We start from the raw sequence: 23,680 nt of genomic DNA, 5'->3' as shown, positions 1-23,680 counted from the left end.
GACATCGCAATCTCAGCTGCCCTTGGTGTCATCTACAATTTGGCGCTTGTTTCCAGTCTACGACACACTGTTCAGAGCTGATTTTTAGCATGCTAACTATTGCTGTTGGTTTTTCCTGCGTTTTTAGTCTTCCTCTCTCCTACAGCTTGTGTTCATTGTTTTCTCTCCTGTAGCCTGCGTTTTTAGTCTTTCTCTCTCCTCAACTACGTTTTTGTCTTTCTCTCTCCTCGCTTTTTCTACTGGTTGTAACCTCTTACTGCTGGTCGCATCCTCCCACCGGCAGCTCACTTCTAGCCCTTTCACTGCCCTCCTAGCCCTTGAGGCGGACATTGTAGTTCATGGTTCGTGGTTGACCTCTTCCTTCTTTAGCAAAGCACACTGGTACCCATGGCTTCTTTACCAATAGATGACCAGACTACTGGGTCCTTCTATTGTTGCATCACTGGACACCACCGATGCTTGCCAACTTCAACCTTTGCTCCCCACCCCCTCGAAGTCGCAATGCTAGCGGCAGTCTTCTTCCACCTATTTCCGGGTACAGTGGCTACCATGGCTTGCGGTTCTGCAGCTCCATCGCGAGATTGTGATTGTTTGATATCGTCTCCTCGTCAATCCGCTCCTTTGAGAGACATTGGCTACTCGACTCCTTCCTCTTCTTCGGCCTTCCGGTCTGCTCCATTGAGAAGCAGCGACTGTTACCCACTCATTGCTTAGTCTGAGCCCCACCCTTCACCCTCGCCTACTCAGGTTCGAGAGGCCAACTCTGGGCGTTCTTCACCACCCCAAATACCTTCTTCGACACGACTGGCGGCACTTTCTCCATCCTCAGACATTTCGGAGTCCGTGATCCATGATCTTTCTTTGCTCTTCACGGGGGTATCTACATCTGCTGCAACTTCAGAGGGGGACTCCTATTCCTCTAGTTTCAGAGGGGGTCTCCACCCATCGCTCAGTTCTTCACACACCTTGGTGGAAGCCTGATGCACAGAGCTAGTGGCTTCTCTCTCGAGGTTGAGTTTCGGGTTTTCCAGTTCACTCTGTCTACTGTTCTTTACTACAGGTTACCTTTCAAGTGGAAATCTTGGATCTTAGGGATCCTCTACATCTTTCTCCTCCTCTCCCTGCAAACCCTACTGTCTCGGTGGTACGTCATCTTTTGACACTCCCTTTCTCCTTGTCTTTTTTATTTTCTTTTCTCCGCTTTTGTCATTATTTTCCTCTCTCCTCTCTTTTCCTAGTCTCTCCCCCTTTCTTTTATTTCTTCTCTTTGCTCTTCGTTCCCTCTCTCTTCTTTACCTCTCTCTTGTTCTTTGTCTCTCTCTCTCTCTCATTTTTTCCTCTCTTTCTTTCTCTCAATGTTTTTTTCTCTTTCCTCTCTTTTCATTCTCTCTCTCTCTCTCTCTCTCTCTTTCTATATTTCTAGAATTCTCTCTTTTTCTTTCTTAAATTTTGTATTTCTTGTCTTTTTTTTTCGTAAATATTTCTTGTGTCTTTCTCTCTCTCTCTCTCTCTCTCTCTGTCTTTTTCTTTCTCTCTGTCCTCAAAAGCTATAAAAAAAGATTTAAATTAAAAAAAGGCTTTTCTTTTTTCTCTTTTCCCCCTTTTTTTCCTCTTTTTCTCGTTTATCATTATCTTTGTCTCTCTCTTATTTTTCTCTCTCCTCTCCCTCATTGCTTTTTTCTCTTCCTTCTATTTTTTTCTTTTCCCTTTCCATTTTATTTCCTCTCTCTCTCTCTCTCTCATTTTTCTTTTCCTCTCCCTTTAAGTTTTTTTTCTTGCTGTTTTTTCTATCTATGTCTTTTCTTCTCTCTTAAATTTTTCTCTTTTCTCTCTTTCCTCTCTTTCTCCCTTTTTCCCCTCTTTCCCCTTATTTCCTCTCTATAATTCTCTCTCTCCCCTCTTTTTTTATCTTCTCTATGTATCTCTCTCTCTCATATTTTACTCTCTCTTTTTTCTCTATATATTTTTCTTCTCTCTATTTTTCTCTTTCCTCTCTCTCTCTCTCTCTCTCTCTCTCCTCTTCCCTTCCTCTTTTTCTATTTTCTCTATAACGCTCTCTCTCTCTCTCTCTCTCTATCTCATTTCAAAAACTATGTTAAAAAAGGTTTATATTTAAAAAATGCTTCTTTTTCCTCCTCCTCCTTCTCTCTCTCTCTCTCTCTCCTTTTCTTCTCTCCTTCCTCTCTCCGTTCTTTCATCATTGCTTTTTTTTTCTCCTCTCTTTTTCTTCTCTCCCCTCCCTTTTTTCGTATTTTTCTTCTCTATTTGTTTCTCTCCATTTTTTTTCTCGAAATTCTCTCTCTCTCTTTCTCTCTCTCAAAGTATATGAAAACTATGTTTAGCAAAGTTTAAATTAAAAAACGACTTTTAAAAGTTTTAATTAAAAGAGGGAAAGAAGAGATAGAAATAAACTTTTGATTTAATGAAATGACAAAGAAAGAGAGGGGATTTGATTAAAAGAGGAGGAAAATTTTAAAAAAATGTTTAATTATAGAGAGGAAAGAAGAGAAAAAAAGGAGAAGTTGAAATCAGAAAATATAATTTAATAAAAAAACGTTTAATTGAGAGAGAGAGAGAGAGAGAGAGAGAGAGCAAAGCCTTTTGATATTAGTATATTTATATCATTTTCTTCTCCCTTCCTCTCTCGTTGCTTTCATTATTGTTTTTTTCTCCTCTTTTCCTTCTCTCCCTCTTTTGTTTTTTTTTCCTTTTTTATTCTCTCTCTCTCTCTCTTCATTTTCTCTTTAGATATTTACTTTCCTCTTTGTGTTCATATTCTCTCTCTTCTTCTCCTTCTCCTTCTTCTTCTTCTCTCTTTCCCATTCCTCCTCTCTCAAAGTATGCCAAAAACTATGTAAAAAAAGGTTAAATTAAAAAAAGGCTTTTAAAAATGTTTTATCAAAAGAGGGGAAGAAGAGAGAGAAAGAAACTTTTAATTTAGTTAAAAGAAAGAGATAGAGATAGAAAGAGAGGGTATACATGAGAGGGGGGTTTTAACTCAAAGGGGTGGGAAATTAAAAAAAGGCTTTTTCAAATGTTTGGTTAAAAGAGTAGGGAGAAGAGAAAAAAAGAAGTTAAATTACAAGATTTAATTTAATTAAAAATATTAAATTAAAAGAGAGTGAGGAGAGAGAGAAACATTATATTTAAAAAGGGGGAGAAAGAAACGATTGTAAAACATTTGATTTAATTTAAAAAGGGAGAGGGAAGAGAGAGAGGGAGACTACACATGAGAGAGAGAGGGGGGTTTAATTAAATAGGGGAGAGGAGAGAGAGAGAGATTACGTGCGAGAGAGATAGGGGAGGTTATTCAAAAAATGTTTGATTTGATTGAGAGAGCAATGCTAGAGAGAGAGAGAGAGAGAGAGAGAGAGAGAGAGAGAGAGAGAGAGAGAGAGAGAGAGAGATTTTTGAAACCTATAACTAAAATAATATATTAGTATAGATTATTTAAAAGAGGGGGAGAAGAGAGAGAGAGATAGAAACTTTTGATTTGAAAAGGGGAAGAAAGAGACGTTTATAAATAATTTGATTTAATTACAAAAGAGACGGAAGAGAGAGAGAGAGACTACACATGAGAGAGAGAGAGAGAGAGAGAGAGAGAGAGAGAGAGAGAGAGAGAGAGAGAAGCGGATAGGTTTGGGAAGCCCTTTGGAGGGTTGGGGTTTCCCAAATCTACAACCAAAATAATATATTACTAAAGATGTATTGTGTGTCCTTGCATTGATCCTTTGGTAGTTAAAGTTAGAAACTGGTTCAACTTGTGATTCTCATGTCAAGCTATTATAAAAAATGTAAAAATTTGAAGGCATGTAGTAAAAATTTGATGATAAAATATGAGCTAAGTGAGGCATTGCTCTAATCATTCACCTTGGATACTCGTGCATGTCTGGTTAAACTCATGCAAACACAACATTTAAATCAATGTATTGAAAGAGATTATAGTTTAGAAGTATAAACAAGGGCACATATGGTACTATGCACGATTCAAGGTTTTTGTATTGGCTCTTGAAAATAGAGAACACACCTTAGTGATTGTAGGAAAAATATGCAAAAAGAGTAAAGGTGTGTTGAGCAAAAGGAGAGTGTGGGTTAGGAAGTGGTGGCTGTTTTAAAGATCATTAAATAGTTTTGACATGTTTTTCTAAATCCCTTAAAGTCCCTCGACATGTGGTGGCTCCCAAGCCTTGCATGCATGCAGGCTCTAGAAGCTAGCAAATGGGGAGTGGAAGAGGAGATCAATGAAGTACATTTTGGAAAGAAACAAGCTTTATGAAATGGAACAGCCATGGAGATGGATTTTTTTGTTGTTGCTATTGTTGCTCGTAGGAGTGGTGTCGACATGGTGGAGATGGAGATCAAGGTCTAGAAGAAAAAGAGTGTCTTCAACAAGTAACAAAAAGAAAAAGTTGCAGGCAATGGAAGGTGATGCCCACGGGGGGAGGTCAATCCATCCATGGATTGTATCAAGCATCGCTTCGCCAACTATGACTCTATGGGAATCTTCTTCTATTTTATGGGGAGGGGGTTCTCGGCAATCTATTAGGATAGGGCCTATATGCAACAATTCCGTTTTGTTGGGAAGGGGTTCTTCATGGCTCTCATGGGGTCCCCCCCAAGAGAGGGAATGGGTTTTGGGTTGTTCTGTTGGCTATAATGGCAGCTTGGTTTTGACAATATCATGGTCCCCAAATTTCTCTCTTGCTGCAATCCTCCTTCATGGATGCCTTGTATGGGTATCTTTCTGAGACCTGCCAATATGGCTGGATGATGAAGTGGCTACCATTGCTAGCGCTTTGGGGAGGGTTTGTACGTTGTGGCAATGGCTTTCCTAATTGGTACCTTAAGTGAGAAAGGAAAGTGCATGCATGCTTTGGGACAGAAAAAATAAGGCACCTGTGACCTTGAGTTCTATGAACAAAAGGGATTTGAGATTGTGGAAGCTTCCCTGATGCTTGCTACCTATATAAGTAGTGCAAACACTTTGCCAAGGATGTCCCTTCAAAGAAGGAAGAGCCTCCAAAGTAGGAAGGGCAAGCGGTTGTTTCTCAGGGCCTACCAGTGAAGGTAGAGACAACAAAGCAATCTAAGCCGGCTGCAAAAAATGAACGAGTTGAGAAGGCAGACCAATGGAAGGAGGAGACATGGGATCTTGAGGCAAGCAACAATCAAGGGTGGTTAAACCACCAAACCTGCCTCTTAGAGAAGCAAAGCACAAGGTTAGGGAAAATGTTAGCCCAAAGTTGGGAATAAAGGCTCACTGTGCCTTTTACGATGTTTGGATGTGCATGCACCCTTACACTTGCACTTTATATTATCAAAATCTAAAGTGGTACACCTTGTCATTGTACCAAAAGACTTTTGAGTGTCGTGCTCTCACTCTTTCTTCTCACTCTCTACTATGAGCTTTGCATTAAATTTGATGTGCACTCTATGTCGATCCTTGCACACTTCACATCAAACTGGTATCGGATTAGTGGGCAAGAGGCAGCTCAGGAGTGCGCGCTTCTCAAGACAACGAACATGTGTGCACCAACACAACAGGTGCAGGTCAGAGTGACTAGTCGATCACGTGACGAAAGCAGTTGAACCAGCAGGCACATATTCTATAGTTGACAGGCGTAGTGAGCAGGGGCCAGGCAGCACGTGATGAGGTAGGCGATAGGAAGGTAGCGCAGTTAAGTGTGACATGCATGCGTAGGTGACGGGTTGTGACTACTGGGTTGAAACTGATGCAACAGGTCAAGTGTGACTAGATGGGCCACGAGTCATGAATATAGATTCAAATTTTTATCATTTTTTAAAATATCTGAAATTTGTTCCTCTCCCACTACTGGGTGTTCACGTCCATATGCATAGTGTGCAATATTGACCTTAAAAATTGGGGCTTTTCCTGGATTTGGATAATTTGACTTAGAGATTGTAAAATCAATGCACTTTTGCTCGGAAAATTTTGGGGCTTTCTACATTTTAGTGAATTTTTTTCAATTTCACTGAATTTTGTGCACATCAAACTCGAGAAAATTGGGGCTTTTGCAGAATTTCATCAATTTGTGTAAGAATTGCATGGTATATGCACTTGGGCACATGTATTCATGCAATTCGAGTGGATTTGTCTTAGAAAATTTGGGACTTTTGACCGAAATTGTCAAATTTGTGCCCGAAAATGCATTTGAAGCAGTAAGTGCAGCAAAATTTTAGGGATTTCACATGTAATGGGCACATTGGATTCTAAATGTGGCTGGAATCGCTCGTGGAGTGCAATAGCAGACATTCTCTAATTTTGGAAATCAATTTGCAGATCTAAGATTTTTGCCATTTTTTGATTTTCATTGCTAGTTGGTACTTCAGTGTACCGTGGTCACTTGTTCGACATTTGGGCTTGCATTTGTTGATCTTTGAGTCAATTTAGTGCTGCAAATCATGGCTGGAAATAGTGATAGAAGCAATCTTTTGCACATCAAGAAGCTTGAGGGTGCACACAATTTTGCAATATGGCAAAAATAGTGTGATAATATCTTGGTGCAGCAGAAATAGGTGAAGCCCATCAAGGCGAAGGGAATAAAACTAGTAGGTATGAAACAAGAAGAGTGGGATGATTTGGATGAGCTTACACACTCTACCATTGAGCTCTCAATGTCAGACAACTTGCTCTTTAACATTGAGAAGTTGAATTCAGCAAATGCAATGTGGCAAAGACTTGAAGAATTGTATGCTTAGGAAAAGTGTAGCTAGCAAGGTTTATTGGCTAAAAAAGTTGATGGACTTTCGCATGAAGGAAGGTGCAGCCATGTCTGAACATTTGAATGAGTTCAACTCATTTTTTAGTTAGCTGATTGCTTTGGATTTCTATATTGATGATGAGTTCAAGGCTACTTTCTTGCTATGTACTTTGCTTGAAAGTTGGGACACTTTCAGGACAGCCTTGAGTAACTCAAAAGCTTAGAGCAGATTTTAGTAAAAAGGCAGTTTTGAAAATAGAGCACGTAGCAAGTCTTGTGGCAAAAATGTGGAGTGTCATCATTGTGGCAAGAAAGGGCACTACAAACAGGATTAATTGAAGAAAGAGATAGGCAAGAACAAAAACACTGAAGACAACAAGGCTAAGAAAAAAGACAACCAGCCTCTAAAGAAGAGCAGTGCGAAGATAGAGGAGGTAAATGTAGTCACTCATGAAAATAACAGTGATGGTGACGTACTTCTTACTTCTTCTTTGAGTGCACATGCATTGATTGCAAATTCTGAGGATGACATGCATACTTGGATACTTGATTCAGGTGCTTCTTTTCATGTTACACCACATCATGAGTGGTTTTCTGATTACAATGGTGGTACATGTGGTGTTGTCTACTTGGGAGATAACTATGCTTGTAAAATTGCAGGCATTGGTAGTGTGAAATTGGAATTTCAGCATGGCTTCGTGTTTGTTTTGCATAATGTGAGGCATGTACCTTAGCTCAAGAAGAGCTTGATAAGCATAGGGCAGCTAGATGATGAAGGCTATTACACTACCTTTGGAGACAGCAAATGGAAAATTTGTAAGGGCTCTTGCATTGTTGCCAAGGGCTCCAAAAGTGATACTTTGTATCCTTTGCATGGATCTAGTGTGCGTGACCATGTAGTTGCCATAATTGAGCAGCCAAGTGTTTCTTTGTGGCATAGTCGGTTGGGACATATGAGTCAAATTGGAATGAAAGTGCTTTCTCACTTGGGTTATTTGCCGTCTTTGAGGTATGTTGATTTTGAATAGTGTTATCATTGTATTTATGGTAAGCATGCTCAAATGTCACATAGAAAATCTCTCTCTCTCTAAAGTCTTCACCCTTTGAGCTTGTACATTCAAATGTATATCGGATGCCAAGGTTATCTCTAGGGAAAAAGAAGTATTTCATTACTTTTGTTGATGATGCCACATGTAAAGTATGGGTTTATTCAATCTGTAGTAAAGACGAAGCCTTGGATAAATTTAAAAAATTCTTGGCACTTGTAAAAAATTAGACCAGGAAGACATTAAAGTGACTTCACTTGGACAATAGTGGGGATTATGTGTCCAAAGTCTTTCAGGACTTTTGTGATAGCAAAGGGATTAAAAGGGAGCTCATTGCCCCTCACAATCCATCCGAAAATGATGTTGTAGAGCGTATGAACAAGACTATTCAAGACAAGGTCCCGTACAATGCTGTCAATGCTGTCACATACTGCTTTACCTGATGGATTTTGGGTAGAGGCTGTTATGACAACCGTACACTTGTTTAATCAATCACCAAATAGGTCTTGGGGGGCAGGGGAGCTCCTCAAGAAGCGTGTTATGGCAAGCCACCTTTGTATGCTCACTTGAGATTGTTTGGCTATGAGGCATTTGTGCACATTCGCAAGGAAGAAGGTAGCAAACTTGAGCCAAAGTCTTCGAAATGTATTTTCCTAGGATTTGGTGTTGAAAGTAAAATGGGGTATTGGTTATGGGATCTCGAGAAAAGGAAAGTAGTACGCAGCAATGATGTTATCTTCTAGGAAGATCTCATGCACAAATAGCCCAAAAAGATAGAGGAGTTCAGAAGGGTTGTATTCCAAGAGGATGTGCCGATAGGACAATAAAGAATGCCCATTAGACAGCAGCAAGTACCTGTTGTAAATGTCCTTGAAAATGCAGGGAATACTGCTGAAAATGATCAGTAAGATATTGCCCATGATGTATCACAAATTCAGTACGAACAAATGCCTTTAGAACAACCAGAACTAGTTGTACAACATGCGGACCCTGCATAACAGCAAGCTGTTGATGCAGATTTGCAGGCTGAATAGCTAGAGAATCTTGATCATTGGGTCATAGGTCGACCAGAGTGCAAAGATAGCTAGATAGGTTTGTCCCTGGTGTCAATTATGTGGCTAATTATGTCATGTTGACAGATTGTGGTGAACCATCGTGCTTCCAGGAAGCAATGAACAGAAAAGACAGCAAGAAATGACATAAGGCTATGTTGTTAGAGATGGAATCTCTCATGAAAAATGGCATTTGGGATTTGGTGCATTTGCCTTAAGGGCAGAAAGTGCTACCATGCAAATGGGTTTACAAAATGAAAGCCACTTTTGGTTCTTTGCCAAAGTACAAGGCACAACTGGTTGCTAAAGGGTACAAGGAAGAACATAGAATTGATTTTGATGAAATCTTTTCTCTTGTAGTCAAAATGACTACTTTGCAAACTATCTTGGGCTTGGTTGCATCTGAAGATATGGAACTCATACTACAGATGGATGTTTACACAGCCTTCTTACATGGTGATTTGCATGAGGAGATCTATATGCAGCAGTTTGAGGGTTTTGTTGCAAAGGGGAAAGAGTACATGGTATGTAAACTCAACAAGAGTTTGTATGGGCTGAAACAAGTACCACGAGAATGGTATCATAAATTTGATACATTTATGCAATCTCAAGGATTCAATCGCTCTCAAGTTGATCACTACTAATACACCAAGAAGGCAGCAGATGGCAGCCTTATTCTCTTGGTTTCGTATGTGGATGACATGCTGATTGCAGACAGGGATGTTCATTCCTTGGACTCCTTCAAGCAAAGCTTACACAACAGCTTTGATATGAAGGATCTTGGTGAGCCCAATCACATTCTTGGCATGCGTACACTCAAGGACAAATCAAAGGGTCTTCTCTATTTGTCACAATGGGAGTATGTTACTAAGATGTTGCAACGCTTCAATATGGAGGGGGGGAAGCCATTAGTGTACCATTGTCTCCATATGTGAAACTTAGTGCATATGACAGGCCTACATTTGATGATAGAAAGGTTGAGATGGCTAAGATTTCTTATGCTTCAGCTGTTGATAGCTTGATGTATACTATGATTGCTACATGTCCTGATATTGCATTTGCGGTGGGTGGTTAGCAAGTATATGGTATATCTTGGCAAAAAGCATTGGGAAGCAGTGAAAGGTATTATGAGATACCTTAATGACACAAAGGATTTGTGTATCTACTTTGGGAAGCAGAAGTCATCTGTTGTTGGCTTCATGGATGCAGATTGAGTGCAAGAAGTCTACTTCAGGATATGTGTTTATGTTCACAGGGGGAGCAGTCTCGGGTGCAGTCTCTTGGATATCCAGGCTACAAAAGTGTGTTGTATTGTATACTACAGATGCAAAGTATGTGGTTGCCATTAAGGCATGCAAAGAGGTTTTATGGCTTTCACGTTTGATGAGAGAGCTTGGCATTACAGAGGGTTCCTATCCTTCACTGTGATTGTCATAGTGCTATCATATTGGCATGGGATCCTATCTTTCATGCAAAGACAATGTACAAACAGGTGAAGTATCATTTTATCAGGGATGTACTTGACGGTAAGAGCATTGAGCTTGACAAAGTACATATAGATGATAACCTTGCTGACCTTCTTACCAAGAGTCTTCCAGTAGAGTAGTTTGCTTATTGCCACCAAATGATGGGGGTTGGATAGTATATGTGTATTTCAGCTTTGTACATACGTAGTCTTAGTTGATTCTTTCCTCTACCTTTAGGCACATTGCCTTTAGGTGGGAGGTTGTTGGAAATAAAGGCTTACCGTGCCTTTTATGGTATTTGGATATACACTCACCCTTACACTTTTACTTTATATATATTATCAAAACCTAAAGTGGTACACCTCGTCATTGTATCGAAAGACTTTGAGTGTCGTGCTCTCACTCTTTTTGCTCGCTCTCTACTTTGAACTTTGCACTATATCTGATCTACACTCTGTCTCGATCCTTGCACACTTGACATCAAGTAGGATGCCTTTGCGGTCACCTCGTCATTGTATCGAAAGACTTTGAGTGTCGTGCTCTCACTCTTTTTGCTCGCTCTCTACTTTGAACTTTGCACTATATCTGATCTACACTCTGTCTCGATCCTTGCACACTTGACATCAAGTAGGACGCCTTTGCGGTTAAGTAGAAGCAGCAAGGCAAGCTATCCCTTAAGGAGCAAGCCCAATAGCCACTTGTGGATCATAACTACTATGCAGCAATCAAAGGTAAAGGCAAATTCTATGATGTCTTGAGTTTCCATGATGAAGTAAATTAAGAAAATCACTGCTATCACATGGAATGTCAAAGGCTCATGCTTTGAGAAAAGGAAGTTAAGAGCTAAGAAGCATGATGAGAAGGAGAAATCCAAATGTGGTGGCCCTACAGGAATCAAACTAGATGCAACGGAGACTAGGTATGCTTAGTTACGTAGCCTTGGCAAAGGGTTGCGGAAGGGGGAAAGGTGGAGCCATACTACTGATCAAGGACTTACTCGCCCCAAGAATACTGTGGGCAAACTAGGAGGGGTCATTGGTGGAAGTTGAGATTAATCTTGCTGGAGAAAAAATCAAGTGCTTGTCCATTTACGTATCAAACATCTCAGCTGCTCGAGTTACAGTGGAGGTTGACCAAGAGCAAGTTGCAGCCCAGCCCTTTACTTCTCTTTAGTGTTTGGGATATGATAATAGAATTGGAGGATCACTCATAGGGCATTGGCCAAATGTTGCAAGAGGAGAAGTTTGCATGGGAGAGGTTGGTGAAAGGGCACCAGTTGTGGATGTGGCTCAAACTTTTATCAAGTGTTGTCCCATCTACACACGGCATAATCAACAAAAAGAGAGTCAATGGAGGGTGGCTAGACTCGACCATGGTGGCTGTCCTCTAACCTACACATCTCATCAGTCCCGGAGATGGTCTCTTCAAATCATTGTCCAATCTTGGTGACATTCAAAATTCAGAATGATGCGGGGGGCATTGACATTCAAAATTCAGAATGATGGCACGGATGCCGCTCTCTCTCCCCCCCCCAAATCCTTCTTCAACCTCAATGTATTCTTTGTGAATGATGCAAAATATTTGGCCCGAATCAAGCATGTGTGGCAAAGTACAAAAGAGGGCACTTGCGATCCCAAGGAGGCCTAGATCAAATGCAATTTGGCGGTAATAAACGCTTCATAGAAGCACATCCGAGTTGTGAGCAAAAGGAGAGTTGCTGCAGATTGTGCTACTGTAGCTAGGGCAGCTCTTTTTAATGCTATTAGCTTTTCTTCTCATGAAAATATACTTGTTACTATTTTGCAGGAAATTGAGCTTCACCTTAGAGCTCAAGAGGCCCATTGGATTAAAGCTGCAAAAAATACAATTGAAGACCTAGTGGGAGTTGGAAGGGGATGCTCCATTAAGTTTTTATTTTGCTATCCTAAAGAGGAAAGCTTGGAGAGAGTGCATTGAAAGGATTGAAGATGTAGAGGGATACTTGCTGTCAGATCAATAAGAAATTAAAAGAGCCCTTCATGGATACCTCTCATCAATAGTGGGGTGAGCCTACGAGAGGGCCGCTGACTATGACAATAAGGTTGCCACCTTCATTGAAGCAGATAAAAGACTTCTTACCAAGCCCTTCATAGAGGAGGAGGTAGAGTTCGCTTTGAAGCTCTTAAAAGACGACAAGTCTCCAAGATGTGACAAACTGCCAGTTGAGTTCTACAAGGCTATTTGGAATACTTGTGGTAAAGACTTTGTTGCTTTCTTTAATACAAGTATGAAAGAGGGATTATTCCTATTGAGAGAAATGTATGCATGACCAAATTGATTTCCAAATTGGTGGAGCGCCTCAACATGAATCAATGGAGGCCACTCATGATGTTAAATGTGGCTTACAAGTTAATGGCAAAGACGATAGCACTTAGGTTCAAGCACATCCTCTCGAGAGTCCTCGATCCAAGGCAGTATGGATTTGTATTTTAGAGGAGGATTCAAGATGCAATATTAAACCTAGCAGCATCAATAGCGAGCAGAAGACAATGTGGGTGAACATGGATTTTGACAAGGCCTATGATCAAGTAAGCCAACATTTCATCTTGACAACTCTAGAGATAATTGGCTTTGGGCACCAATGTGTGGAATTATCTGACCCTTCTCACTGCAAAGCTCCATAAGACAAGGGTGTCCCTTGGCCCCACTACCTTTTACCATAGTAACTGACTCACTGATACACCACATAGAGTGGCTAGCCCAAAGAGGGACACTTAGGCTGCTCAAGCTGTCGAAAGGCGACCACTTTGACACACTGTTTTTTGGGAATGAAAGCTTGAATATAGTGGAGACCAACAAAGATCAGTTGGATGAACTTTTTGGAGTATACCAACTTTTTTCCGACGTGTCAAGCTCCATGATAAGCCTCCACAAGACAGAGTCCTTGTACCTAGGTTTGGATGACGTGCTGGAATGGCTGAAGGACTATGGGGGCAAGGTGATCCAAAAGGGCAAGGTTTTGGATACCTCGGTTACCCAATGGGGTTGGACCTCATCCAGCAGAGCAAAGATCCAACTGGTTCTCAAGGAGAGCCAAGGGCAAGGTGCAAAAGTGGGCTGAGGAGAAAGCCATGATTGGAGGAAGATTGTTCATCCTCAACTCCATGTTGGTGTCACTTGTAGTGTTCATAGCAGCCACTTTCAAATTTAGTGCAAAGTGCTAGAACGAGGTGGAGAGGGTTTTCAGAAATTTCTTGTGGACCGATGGCCAATGGCACTCCATTGCATGGGACTTGATTACTGCATTAAAAAAAGAAGAGGGATTGGGAATAGAGCCCCTTAGGGATAAGGCAAGAAGATGCTTTTAGAAGCACTAAGCAGACTCCACACCAATTAGTCACGGGCTGTGTTAATGAGAGAATCTGGCTTGGGGAGAGAAATCCCTGGTGCTAAGTGGCACAACTTTAATTGGCAGGACATACTCTTTTACCAATGCCTTTTGGTCAAAATTCTGGGATCAGAGATAATGAACAATTTGGTGAAGAAGTGGAAAAAGGTGATAGATGCTGCAACATGGATAGGAAGCAACGAAGGGAGGGATGAGACCAGCCTTTCAAGGAATATTTGACCCTTTTGTGAAGCATTTGAGGATGGATACACCTCAGTGAAGGACTGACCCAAGATGGCATGCAAACTCTTTAACAAAGGGCTCAAGACTTGGGCTAATGCATGGGATCCAAGCCATTGGATTGGCTTCCAAAAGCGGAGGTGAGAAGATGGTACACACTAAAGGAGAACGAGTTTGCATGGGTGAGCTGCATAATTATGATGGTGAAGAGGGATTGGCTCACACCCTACATGCACAAGGAGATGAGCTTGCTAAGACGCTTCGAGATTGAGTAGGGAGTTGTAATTCTTGACACCAAAAAGAGGAAGGACTTTCCAAACAAAAGCGGTAGATTCACTTTTAGCTTGAGTGAGCTTTGGAAGAAAGGGTACTCTAGAACTAAGTTAAGGATGTGGAAAAGAAGAGTTTGAAGGGTCTGGAGCTGCACCCCATCTCGATGACTCAAACTAGTGTGCTAGAAGACCATCATGAATAAATGGCCAACCAGCGAGAGATTGGCCAAGGGGGGAAAATACTCACCCCTATGTGGACTTTGCAAGAGACATGTGGAGACACTTCAGCATCTCTTTTGGGAATGTCAAGAGGTGAAACGTCTATGGAGGAAGACGATGGAACAGGCTGGCTTCTATGGAAAGCTAGATTGCAAAAGTGTCCTTTTTGGTGAATTTGGTAGGCTGAATGACACAGTTGTTGAGCTCTGGGATGTAATCAAAGAAGTCACAATAGTGCATGTATGGGACCATAGGAACACTAAGGCCTTTGATAAGAGGTATTGTGACTGTGACTTGGACTTTGCTAGATGCAGAGAAATTGTTTTGATGGTTTTTACCGGCTTAGGGAAGAGAAAGGCAAATTATAGAGTCTATCATGGGTTTCTTAGCAGGACAAACTGTTGAGCAGTTGACACGTTGTCAATTAGGCTAATGTACTTCTTATCTTACTTTATCTTTAACCTAATATAAGGTCGGATTATTAAAAAAAAGATGCAACAAAGAGGGCCAAAAAGAGTACTCTCTCTCTACAAGTGATTGAAGCCACTCACACTATGTAAATAATTATTCTTTTTCTTATTAATACATGTCTGCATTTAAAAAAAACTTTTAACGAAATTTGATTGCTCTACCCAAAGTACACATCAACTATACAATAGTGTTGCACTATGTGCATATCAGCCTAGCAATATGGTGTGCTTAATGTAATGCCAACATATCACTAATATGATGTGCTTAATGTAATGCTAATCAACGTTGAAAAAAAGTTGGCTTTTCTCTTAAGGCGTCGTATCTATTTCTTCACTATTATTAATACATGTGTACTGTTTAAATTTAAAAGAAAACTGTCAACAACCTAACCACACCTAATGTGAAAATATTTTTGGTAGCTTTGAATCAAATCACATGTGTTTGTCATTTTTATAACTGAAATTTATAAAAGATTTGAGGTTTTAAACTTCTTTAAAATTTGAAGTTTTTCCAACTCACTTTGCTTCAAACCTTGGTTTTCACTCACAAAATACTGGGGTTAATTCACTTCAGTAGGTGGTCATTATATCACAAAAGGGCTGTGGATGTCCGTACCTGAAGACTATAACTGTAGTATCTTTAAGGATGGTTCTGTGATGAGGTTAATAGTGTTCCATTATAGGTTCTTTCGTGTTGGATGGTTCGCTGCCCCGAAATGCAGGTGATCAATACAACCGGTACAAGGTAAGTATCATGTCATCATCCTCATACTCATCATCACCGACCCCTTTTCAAGCTTCTTGCCCTCTCATAATTGCTTCCTCTTCTTACTTACGATCAGGAAGATGTTGGGCTGCTGGTGGATATGGGCATGGATGCCTATCGATTCTCGATAGCATGGACCAGAATATTCCCGGGTAAGCTGCTACCCTTCTGAGATTTGTGTGCTTTGTATAGGAACAATATCTCATAGAAATGCTGAGTGTAAGTTTTTTGGAAAAAAATGCAGATGGCCCATCGGAGTCTCCTAATGCAGAGGCGATTGCACATTACAACGACCTGATTAACCTTTTACTTGAGAACGGTATTTGTTTTTAGTTGAGTTCGACATGATTTTGCATGTTTCTAGCACGCGCATTCTGAAGTTTTTCTTTGGCATCCTGTGTAGCCAAGCACTTCCATGATTACGATATTCCACTAGTTACCGATGGGGAAGTAAGCTTTTCTAGGCGCATATAATTAACCTTGGCCCATGTAAAGGGATAATTAACCTTGACCCATGCAATGTGTTGTTCCCATCTCGTTCTACTATTCTACAATATCCCTCGTCAAAGAGTACAAACTCCTAAAGAGAGTCATAAAAGCACAAAATTGGATGAGATGCATAGTTAGCAGAATCTTCCCCACAATTAGCTCAAGAACAATATGTTTCTATTCATCTCGGTCTCGTCAGTCTTGGGACTTTATAATCAAGTGTCTCAAAATCATGAACTATTCGCATTTTAATAGTGTCCCAATTGACACCTAGAATATGCACCTACTAACATGGATATGCTCTAGTGGGAAAGGAAAGAAGTTAAGTTGTCATCCTAAGATAAAATGATGGTGTTACTTGTCATAAAAGTAACTCATAGCAACTTGTGGATGGGGGACTTGATATTCCAATTGAGAGTCTTCAATGGTGTAAAGTGGTTGGCTGCAAATAAAGTAAGGTAAAAACATCAAAACTAAGGATTTCATTAATCATTAGTATCAACGTTTGTATATAACATTACCCTAGAGTTGGAGAAATGGGAGGTTTGTGAGCTAGGAAAGCTCTCACTCTTATACTTGGTCTATGGCCAAGCTTCTAACGAGGAGCTATTGACACGAACCCAAGTTGTTGAAGGATAATGTCAAAGAAAGAATAAGTCAAGTTTGACAAATCTTATGTGGCTGATCATATTACTCAGGAAAACAGATTACAATGGAGTGCTCATGCTCAACAGACTAGCTAGAGCTGATGAAAGTCACAAGTACATCATATATACAAGCCTCTCAAGGCGGTTTGGGGGGGATGGGGGACAAAAAGCCATGGAGGGGGGGTGTATCGCCAATTGGGGCTGCTTGCTTGCATTACGAAAAACAGGTCCTGGCCGCCCCAAGTGCGCATGAAATGACATCAGAGCTCCTGATGAGCCCTGGATTCGCCTTGCACTTGATCCCATCGGCCGCGGAGGGAGTGGATGATGGAGGTCTAGAGCTTTGCTAAGGTCGCCTGTACTGAAAGTCTCTCTCCGTCGAAAGCCTCTTGACACTGCGCCTTTTAGATATGCCAACCAGTAAGACTCCCTATGATCTCACATACCTCAGAGCGGTCTGCTATGGGCTCCAGAACTTGGCGGATGGGTAGAGCCTCCAAACTGACCACTGCGCACGACCCTGTCTCGATAATGAGTATCGTGTCCTGCATCCTGGCCTCATACAGAAGGTGGCGGCCCTGGTTGACTGCATGCTGGCAGAAAGCTCCCCATGAGATACATCCAAGGTTGGGTGCTATATGGCGAAGGATGTGGCATGCACCTCTCCACACGAGTTGCACCACCTCACATGACCAAAGGCAGTGCTTTGGTGTTCCTAGATGCTGCTATGTGCAACGCATACAACCTTCCTCCTTCTGCATCTGGACAAGCCAACTTCTCACCGCCAAGCCTCCATGTGCCACCGGCCATAAGAAATATGATACCCTCCTTGGCCTCCAACTATCCCAAAGGCGAAGCCAGAAGGTCCGTCGGAAAGGCTCAGTGATGCCGTGCTCTGCCTAGTACTTTGCTATGAGACGACGCCCAATTCATATCCTCCTGCATCAGTACGTGTTTGCCAATCCTGGATGTGTACTCCAGGGACCTTGGTGGCTTCTTGGCGACCGCTGTGACCGGCCATAGCTACTCTCTCGGGTCCCTCTCCAACTCATCTAATGGCATGCCCTCCCAGATCCAGAGGCGCCACTCCCGGAGTTCCTGCCAGAAGACAAAAGGGTCTAGCCTTCATGTCTTTCCCTGAATGCCAATTACCCAGATCCTCCTCCATGAAAGGATAGCTATCCCCTCATCCTGTTGCCCTCTGTCAAGGGCCAGACACTCCCCCCTCATGTACAGTGAAGAGGGTCCCAGGTGGAGCGCCGCCCACTCTATCTGCCACCTATAGGGGGATGTCTTGATGGTACGAGCCGGACCGGGCTCCCAGCCAGCCCACTGGATGTGGGGTGCTCGCCAATCTGTGCGCCTTCTTAATCTTTGACCTGGGGGTTCTAGATTATTGGTTGACGATCTATCTCCTCGTGGCAGCTTGGGGGGCTTTGGATTAGGGCCTTACGGAGGCCCTGCCACATGCGGAGCAAATTGGGTAGGAAAGGTGATCTGGGCGGGGTGATCTGGGCTGCCGTGAAGATCCATCTTAGGGATGGTCTCCACTCACCACCAAGCCTTGGTCTACAATCATGAAGACCCTCCTGCAATAAGACCTTCCATGTCTGCCCTCTTGGTGTGAGGCCGTGGACAACTAGCTTGCCCAAGAGGGCCATACTCTGATACTTTGGGTCTATGATCCCCAGGCCTCCCTTTGACACCGATGCTGCATGATGGTCGCCCAAGCCACCTTGGCCCTGGAATCCTTGGAGCCGTCTGACTCGGACCAAAGGAAGTTTCGCACTAGGCGGCGAAGCTGCACTACCCAGGACAAGGAGAAGCACCAATACGAAGCGATGTACTAGGCCGTTTCTAGGAGGACCCGGTTAACCAGTAGGGCTCGGCTTGCTAGTGAGAGGCGAGCCGTACTCCAGTAGGTCAGCTTCCTCCGAATAGAATTGAGGATTGGAAGAAACTGCTGGGTAGGAGTGATGTCAAGTCCCACCTGGAACCTATGTATCGGACGGTCTTCCCTCTGCTCACCCATCTAAATCCCAGGCGGACGCTCCACTCCGTGTGCTAGAGTTCGATTCTGTGAGGAAACCAACCAACTTTCGCCAGTTCATTTTTTCTCCGGCTGCAGAAAAGAACACCTCAAGAGCCAACCTCACTCTCCCCAACATCAACTCACCATCCTTTATGTAGAATGCTATATCATTTGTATACTCTGAGTCTAACAACTCAGTCTCTTCTCTCATGGGAAGTTGGAGGCTGCGTAATCCACTCATGCGTGACCTGAGGAAACATGGCCTCTACAAAGAGTAGGAACATGTACGGGGGCCAAAGGGGCAGCCCTCTCGGACTGATCTCTCCAGTTGAAACTCTACCCCTCGCCTACCACCTATGAGAACCTTGTTGGTGGCCGATTTTAAAGTGCGGAGATCCTGTGAATCCAGGCCTGGGGGAAACCCAACCTCACCATGGTGCCCTCTAGGAAATCCCAGTCCACCCTATCATAAGCTTTCTCGAAATCCAAGAGTAGTACAGCCAGTCTTTGCCCACTGTGTTGTGCCCACTCTATCGCCTCAAAGAAGGTGAATACATTGTGTAGGATGCTCCTATCCTGGACAAAGCCTGTCTGTGTGTCATGGATGATATTTGGAAGCATGGGGCATAATCCCCTACCAACCATCTTTGCTAGTGCCTTATAGGCCACTGACAATTAGATAATAGGTCTCCATTGGGAGAGCTCCAACCAGTCTCCCCCTTCAGGGAGAAGACTGATAAGGCTTGTCGAGAGACTCCCTGGTATCTGTCCCGAAGTGAAAATCTCTTGGAAGGCCATCAGTAGGGGGTCCTTCACCACCTCCCAGTAGGTGGTGAAGAAAGCCTTAGAGAGGCCATCCTCTCTCGAGCATTTCTACTCGTCCTGTGTATGGAAAGCCTCATCTAGTTCCTTCTCTGTGAAGGGGGCTAGAAGGGAGTGTCCCATCTCCTCTGTGACGAGGGAGGGGATGTGATCCCAGACTTGCTGTCTTTATCGCTGCACTCTAGTTGAGGCTGTCTCCTGCTGGAAAAGGCATCTGTAGTAGTTGGTGGCATTCTCCATCACCTTGTCTGAGCTAGAATGAGTCCTCCCATACTGATCTGGAAGGCTGCATATTTGCTCTCCTGAGGTACGAGGTTGATGTACATGGAAAAACTCCTTGCACATTGTATCTCCCTTCCACACCCAGAACACTGCTAAGGTGCGGAAAGAGAACCTCGAGCACTTGTTCTCTAGGCCAGCAACAGCTGCTCGCACGTGCGCCTCCTGTGTATGGAGGGTGGGATCCCCTGGTGCCTCCTGTAATAATCTTTGCGTGGTTGTAAGGTCCCACCGCAATGCTCTCTCCTCTCAGCTTTGCTGCCTGGCTTGTATGGCTGCCTCTTGGCAAATCCTGCTTGACTCGGCTAGGACCTCTGTAACCTTCTTTGCGATCCAGTCCCTCATGCTCCACTCCTTGTTCCAAATTTGCTCTATCTGTCTCGTCACCTCCTCCCTCCTAAAGATCGAGTCAGGGATTCGACAGGATCGTGTGTCTAGGACAGATGTTGGGGAATCAAGTGTTAGGAGGATCGGGCAATGGTCCCGGGCAATGGTCCGACAATGTGGTACTCGCCAACTGCCCTATTTGGCCTCCACGAGAGCCTCCCCACTCTCCCACATAAAACTTGTCCAATTGCTCCAGCTGGACTCCACCTAGCCGCCTGTATCCCCAAGAGAAGTCCAGTGACCTCTCCCTCCTGTGGAAGGTAGGGTCTCTCCAGGCATCGCGTGATCCTACTGCTAGTAGAAAGACCTCCCATGCCTCCTGCTCCTCCCTAGCCATGCCCTGGTAGTTCGTGCCTTTGCCCTGCTTGTCCTCCAAAGACTCCATGTTGTTGAAGTCTCCTCCAACGATCCAGGAGTCCACCTCTGGGAGTCCCTCCGCGATCTTCACCAAGAACGTGCTACGTGCCCTGACCTCTGTAGGGGCATAGACATTGAGGACTCCAAGACATGAGTCCCCAATATCGAGTCTGATCCATAGAACCCTCCTTGCCACTATCGTCCCGTGGTCTCATACACAAGTGGTGAGACTCGGGCCGATAGAGGTGCATACGTCTCTACTCTTGCTGTGGGTACCTATGGCATGCTTCCAGAAAGTGCGCGAGCTGCTCGGGAGTACCTTTCCTTCCCGTTGGGCCTAGGTTGTGCTCCTGTAGAAGTAGAATGTCGATACGTCTTGCAAGGGCAGACTGCAGCTCTTGCCAAACTATCAACTTCTTGGACCTACGTGCCCCACTATAGTGGAGACTGTTCACATTCCAGGATGCAAGGTGTAAGCTCATGGGAAAACCTGTGACTAACCAAATAGGCATCTATTCGGTGTGGAGGTTGTTGATGAGGAGGAGAAAGTATGGGGCATGGAAGTACGCTTTGCCGGAGGTCTGGACGGTGAACTCCAATCTTCCATGGTGGCCCTCGGCCGAACCATAGGGGTGATAGATGCTCCAGGTGGTAATATCAAAGCATCTATCAGCCATGCTGAGAGTCGTGACTCTGTACATTGGTAGAAACGGGCCGCCTATAATAGGGGCTACTCGATCACATCCCGCGGAGCTCTCTACTGTGGAGGGCTTGAAAGATAATGCTAAAGTGTGGGACCTCGTCACCAGCCCACCAGCTAATGTCCATCATACAGCCAGGTCACTGTTGTGCAAACAGTGCTAGTCCTTCTTCTCCCATCCACTGGGAGATGTGGTCCTCCACTTGACTCTTCAACTGCTCTATCTGTGTCGTCGTCCAATCCCCTGATTGAGAGGATTGAAAGAAGAAAGTGTAGTTTGGTCCATTAGGTGGTGCTAGTAGATGGACCTTGCCCCTCCTCGACTTACGAACCACGAAGATCCCCACCTCTAGAGGTAGTGGGAACTCTCCACGCTCCCCAACTCTCAGGTAGGACCATGGACCATTGTGGAAGAACTCGTAGCAACAACTGTGCTTGTCTCGGGAAGGTGTGACGGGCGGCAGGGGTAGATGAGTTGGTGGTTGTGTGGGAGGGCGAGAACTGATGGTGCGAGGATGATGTAGGTGTGAGTGGCTCATCACCTCCTGTGGGAGGGGGGGGGGTGGGTCTGGGAGGGATCACCTGAAACGGGGGCGCATTGGGGGGGGGGTGTGCTCGGCAAGGGAGGTGGTGGGGGGAAAGAAGATCGGGGGATGGTGGGGTGGTTGGAGGTACGTGGCGGGTGTGGGAGGGGGTTTGGTGGCCCTGGAAGGGGGGGGGGGGCGTGGGCTTGGGTCAGTGGGGGGGGGCTTGGGAGGTGTGTGTGGGGATTCTGGGATCTCAGGTAGGGTAGCCTGTGGCGCAGGTGGTGGATGTGGGGGGCTGCGGTCTTGTCGGATGGGGCGAGTTGCGGAGTGCTCTACCGGGGGGGCATCGCTCGCCTTCCTACTCCTTGGTGTCGAGGTTGTGTCTGAGGAGTTGTTTGCGCCCCCCCTTGTCGTCTCCCTCTATGTCGTCTTTGGACCTGTGTGAAGCCGTCAGTGTCCGCCTGCGAGCCTGTCGGCAGAGCCGCCTTGGCTCCAAAGTGCGTACTGTCTACTGCCTGATGCCCAAAGTCATGGCAGTGCAGGCACTGCCCTGTTTGCCCGGTCACAGTGAGCTGCTGCCCAAAGGAGTGACCTCCTACCTCAATCTCCAGGAACTTGGGTATACCCTTTGTGTCTTTTACGGCCACTTGTACCTTGGTGACTCTTGCAGTTGTCATTGCATCTGTGAAGGAGGCAGGAAGAACTGTGCTGAAGAGCCGTCCAAAGTCCTCCACTAACTGGCGGTACTCTACCGCCAATTCGGGGAAAAGTAAAGTGACTAGGTGTCTGAGAAATCTGTTGTGGAGCTCAAATGATTCCACTGTGAAGCCGCTGTACCAGGGAACCATGTGAATGATCCCCTTCGTGGAGGCATAGGGCAAGCTCTCTACTAACTCACGAGCTACGTCCACAGAGGTGAGACGAACCATGAAGATCCTTCTGCCCATGAGGATTGGCTCCATGATTTGCGTTGTGTCAATGTGTAGCGTGAAGTGAAGCCAATCTCGAAGCTGGGCCCTGGATGGATAGTGTCCTATTACCTAATCTAAAATCACTGTTTCTTTAAGCTCAAGCTTTGTGGCACAGACGGCCAAGAGTTGTTCCTCAGAGAGGACAACACGCAATGTGTTTGACTGGGGGGCACTCGCAGAATGCACTAGCGTCTGACCAGGGGTTTCCATTGCGCAACCGTGTTGAGGACCTACCAATCCCTCTACTGTGCTGCCGAGAGGGGGGGTGTTGCTACAAGTGGAGGGAGCAATGGTATGGGGGGAGGGAGGGGGGGTGGTCGATGGCGGGGGGGGGGGGGGGGGGGGGGGCGATTACACTCTTTGGGCCGCGCAGTAAGTCCTGGTGGCCAACCGGGCGCGGCGGGGTGGAGGGGGGAAATGGGAGGACTTGACCCGGGGGGGGGGATAGAGGGGGCGCTGGCGAAAGAGGAGGGAGCTGACGGAAGCTGGTGGGAGAGGGGTGGGTGCAGCGTTGCTATAAAGTAGTGCAGGGCGGAGGGAGAGGGACAGATGGGTGGCGGGAGGAGGAGGGGGGCAAATGCTAAGGAAGGTAGGGGATGAGCTTTGGGTGAGCACAATGGAGGGGGGACAGAGAAGGCACTGGTAGAAGAGGGGGGATCTGATGAAAGCTGGCGGAAGAGGGGTAGGTGCAGCGCGCCTGCTATAAAGCACCGCAAGGCGAAGGGAGAGGGACGGTTGGGTGGTGAGAGGAGGGGGCGAATGCTGAGGAAGGCCGGGGGGAGCTCTGGGTGAGCGCGATGGAGGCATTGGGTGGGCGCGATGGCAGCGGAGGCGTGACTTGGGGGCAGT

General features: G+C 44.7%; 1 protein-coding gene across 5 annotated transcripts in view; it reads left to right on the top strand.

Annotated features, from left to right (window-relative positions):
• The window catches only part of LOC148025156 (beta-glucosidase 25-like), a 63,864-nt gene that overhangs the window by 20,448 nt on the left and 19,736 nt on the right, over positions 1-23,680 (top strand). For 4 of the 5 annotated variants that reach the window (XM_087694905.1, XM_087694904.1, XM_087694908.1 and 1 more), the window contains 3 exons: positions 15,538-15,599; positions 15,697-15,772; positions 15,865-15,939. The exons of the other annotated variant lie outside the window; for it this stretch is intronic. In XM_087694905.1, the coding sequence (XP_087551031.1) occupies positions 15,538-15,599; positions 15,697-15,772; positions 15,865-15,939 (213 nt within the window). The remainder of the gene's footprint in view (positions 1-15,537; positions 15,600-15,696; positions 15,773-15,864; positions 15,940-23,680) is intronic. 5 annotated transcript variants of the gene reach the window in all.

Source organism: Lygodium microphyllum, chromosome 15 (genome assembly GCF_053477565.2).
Source record: "Lygodium microphyllum isolate KBCC chromosome 15, Lygodium_microphyllum_v1.1.10, whole genome shotgun sequence".
Taxonomy (NCBI): Eukaryota; Viridiplantae; Streptophyta; class Polypodiopsida; order Schizaeales; family Lygodiaceae; genus Lygodium; species Lygodium microphyllum.
Note: the sequence above shows the minus strand (reverse complement) of the source record. Positions and strands in the feature narration are given on the sequence as shown.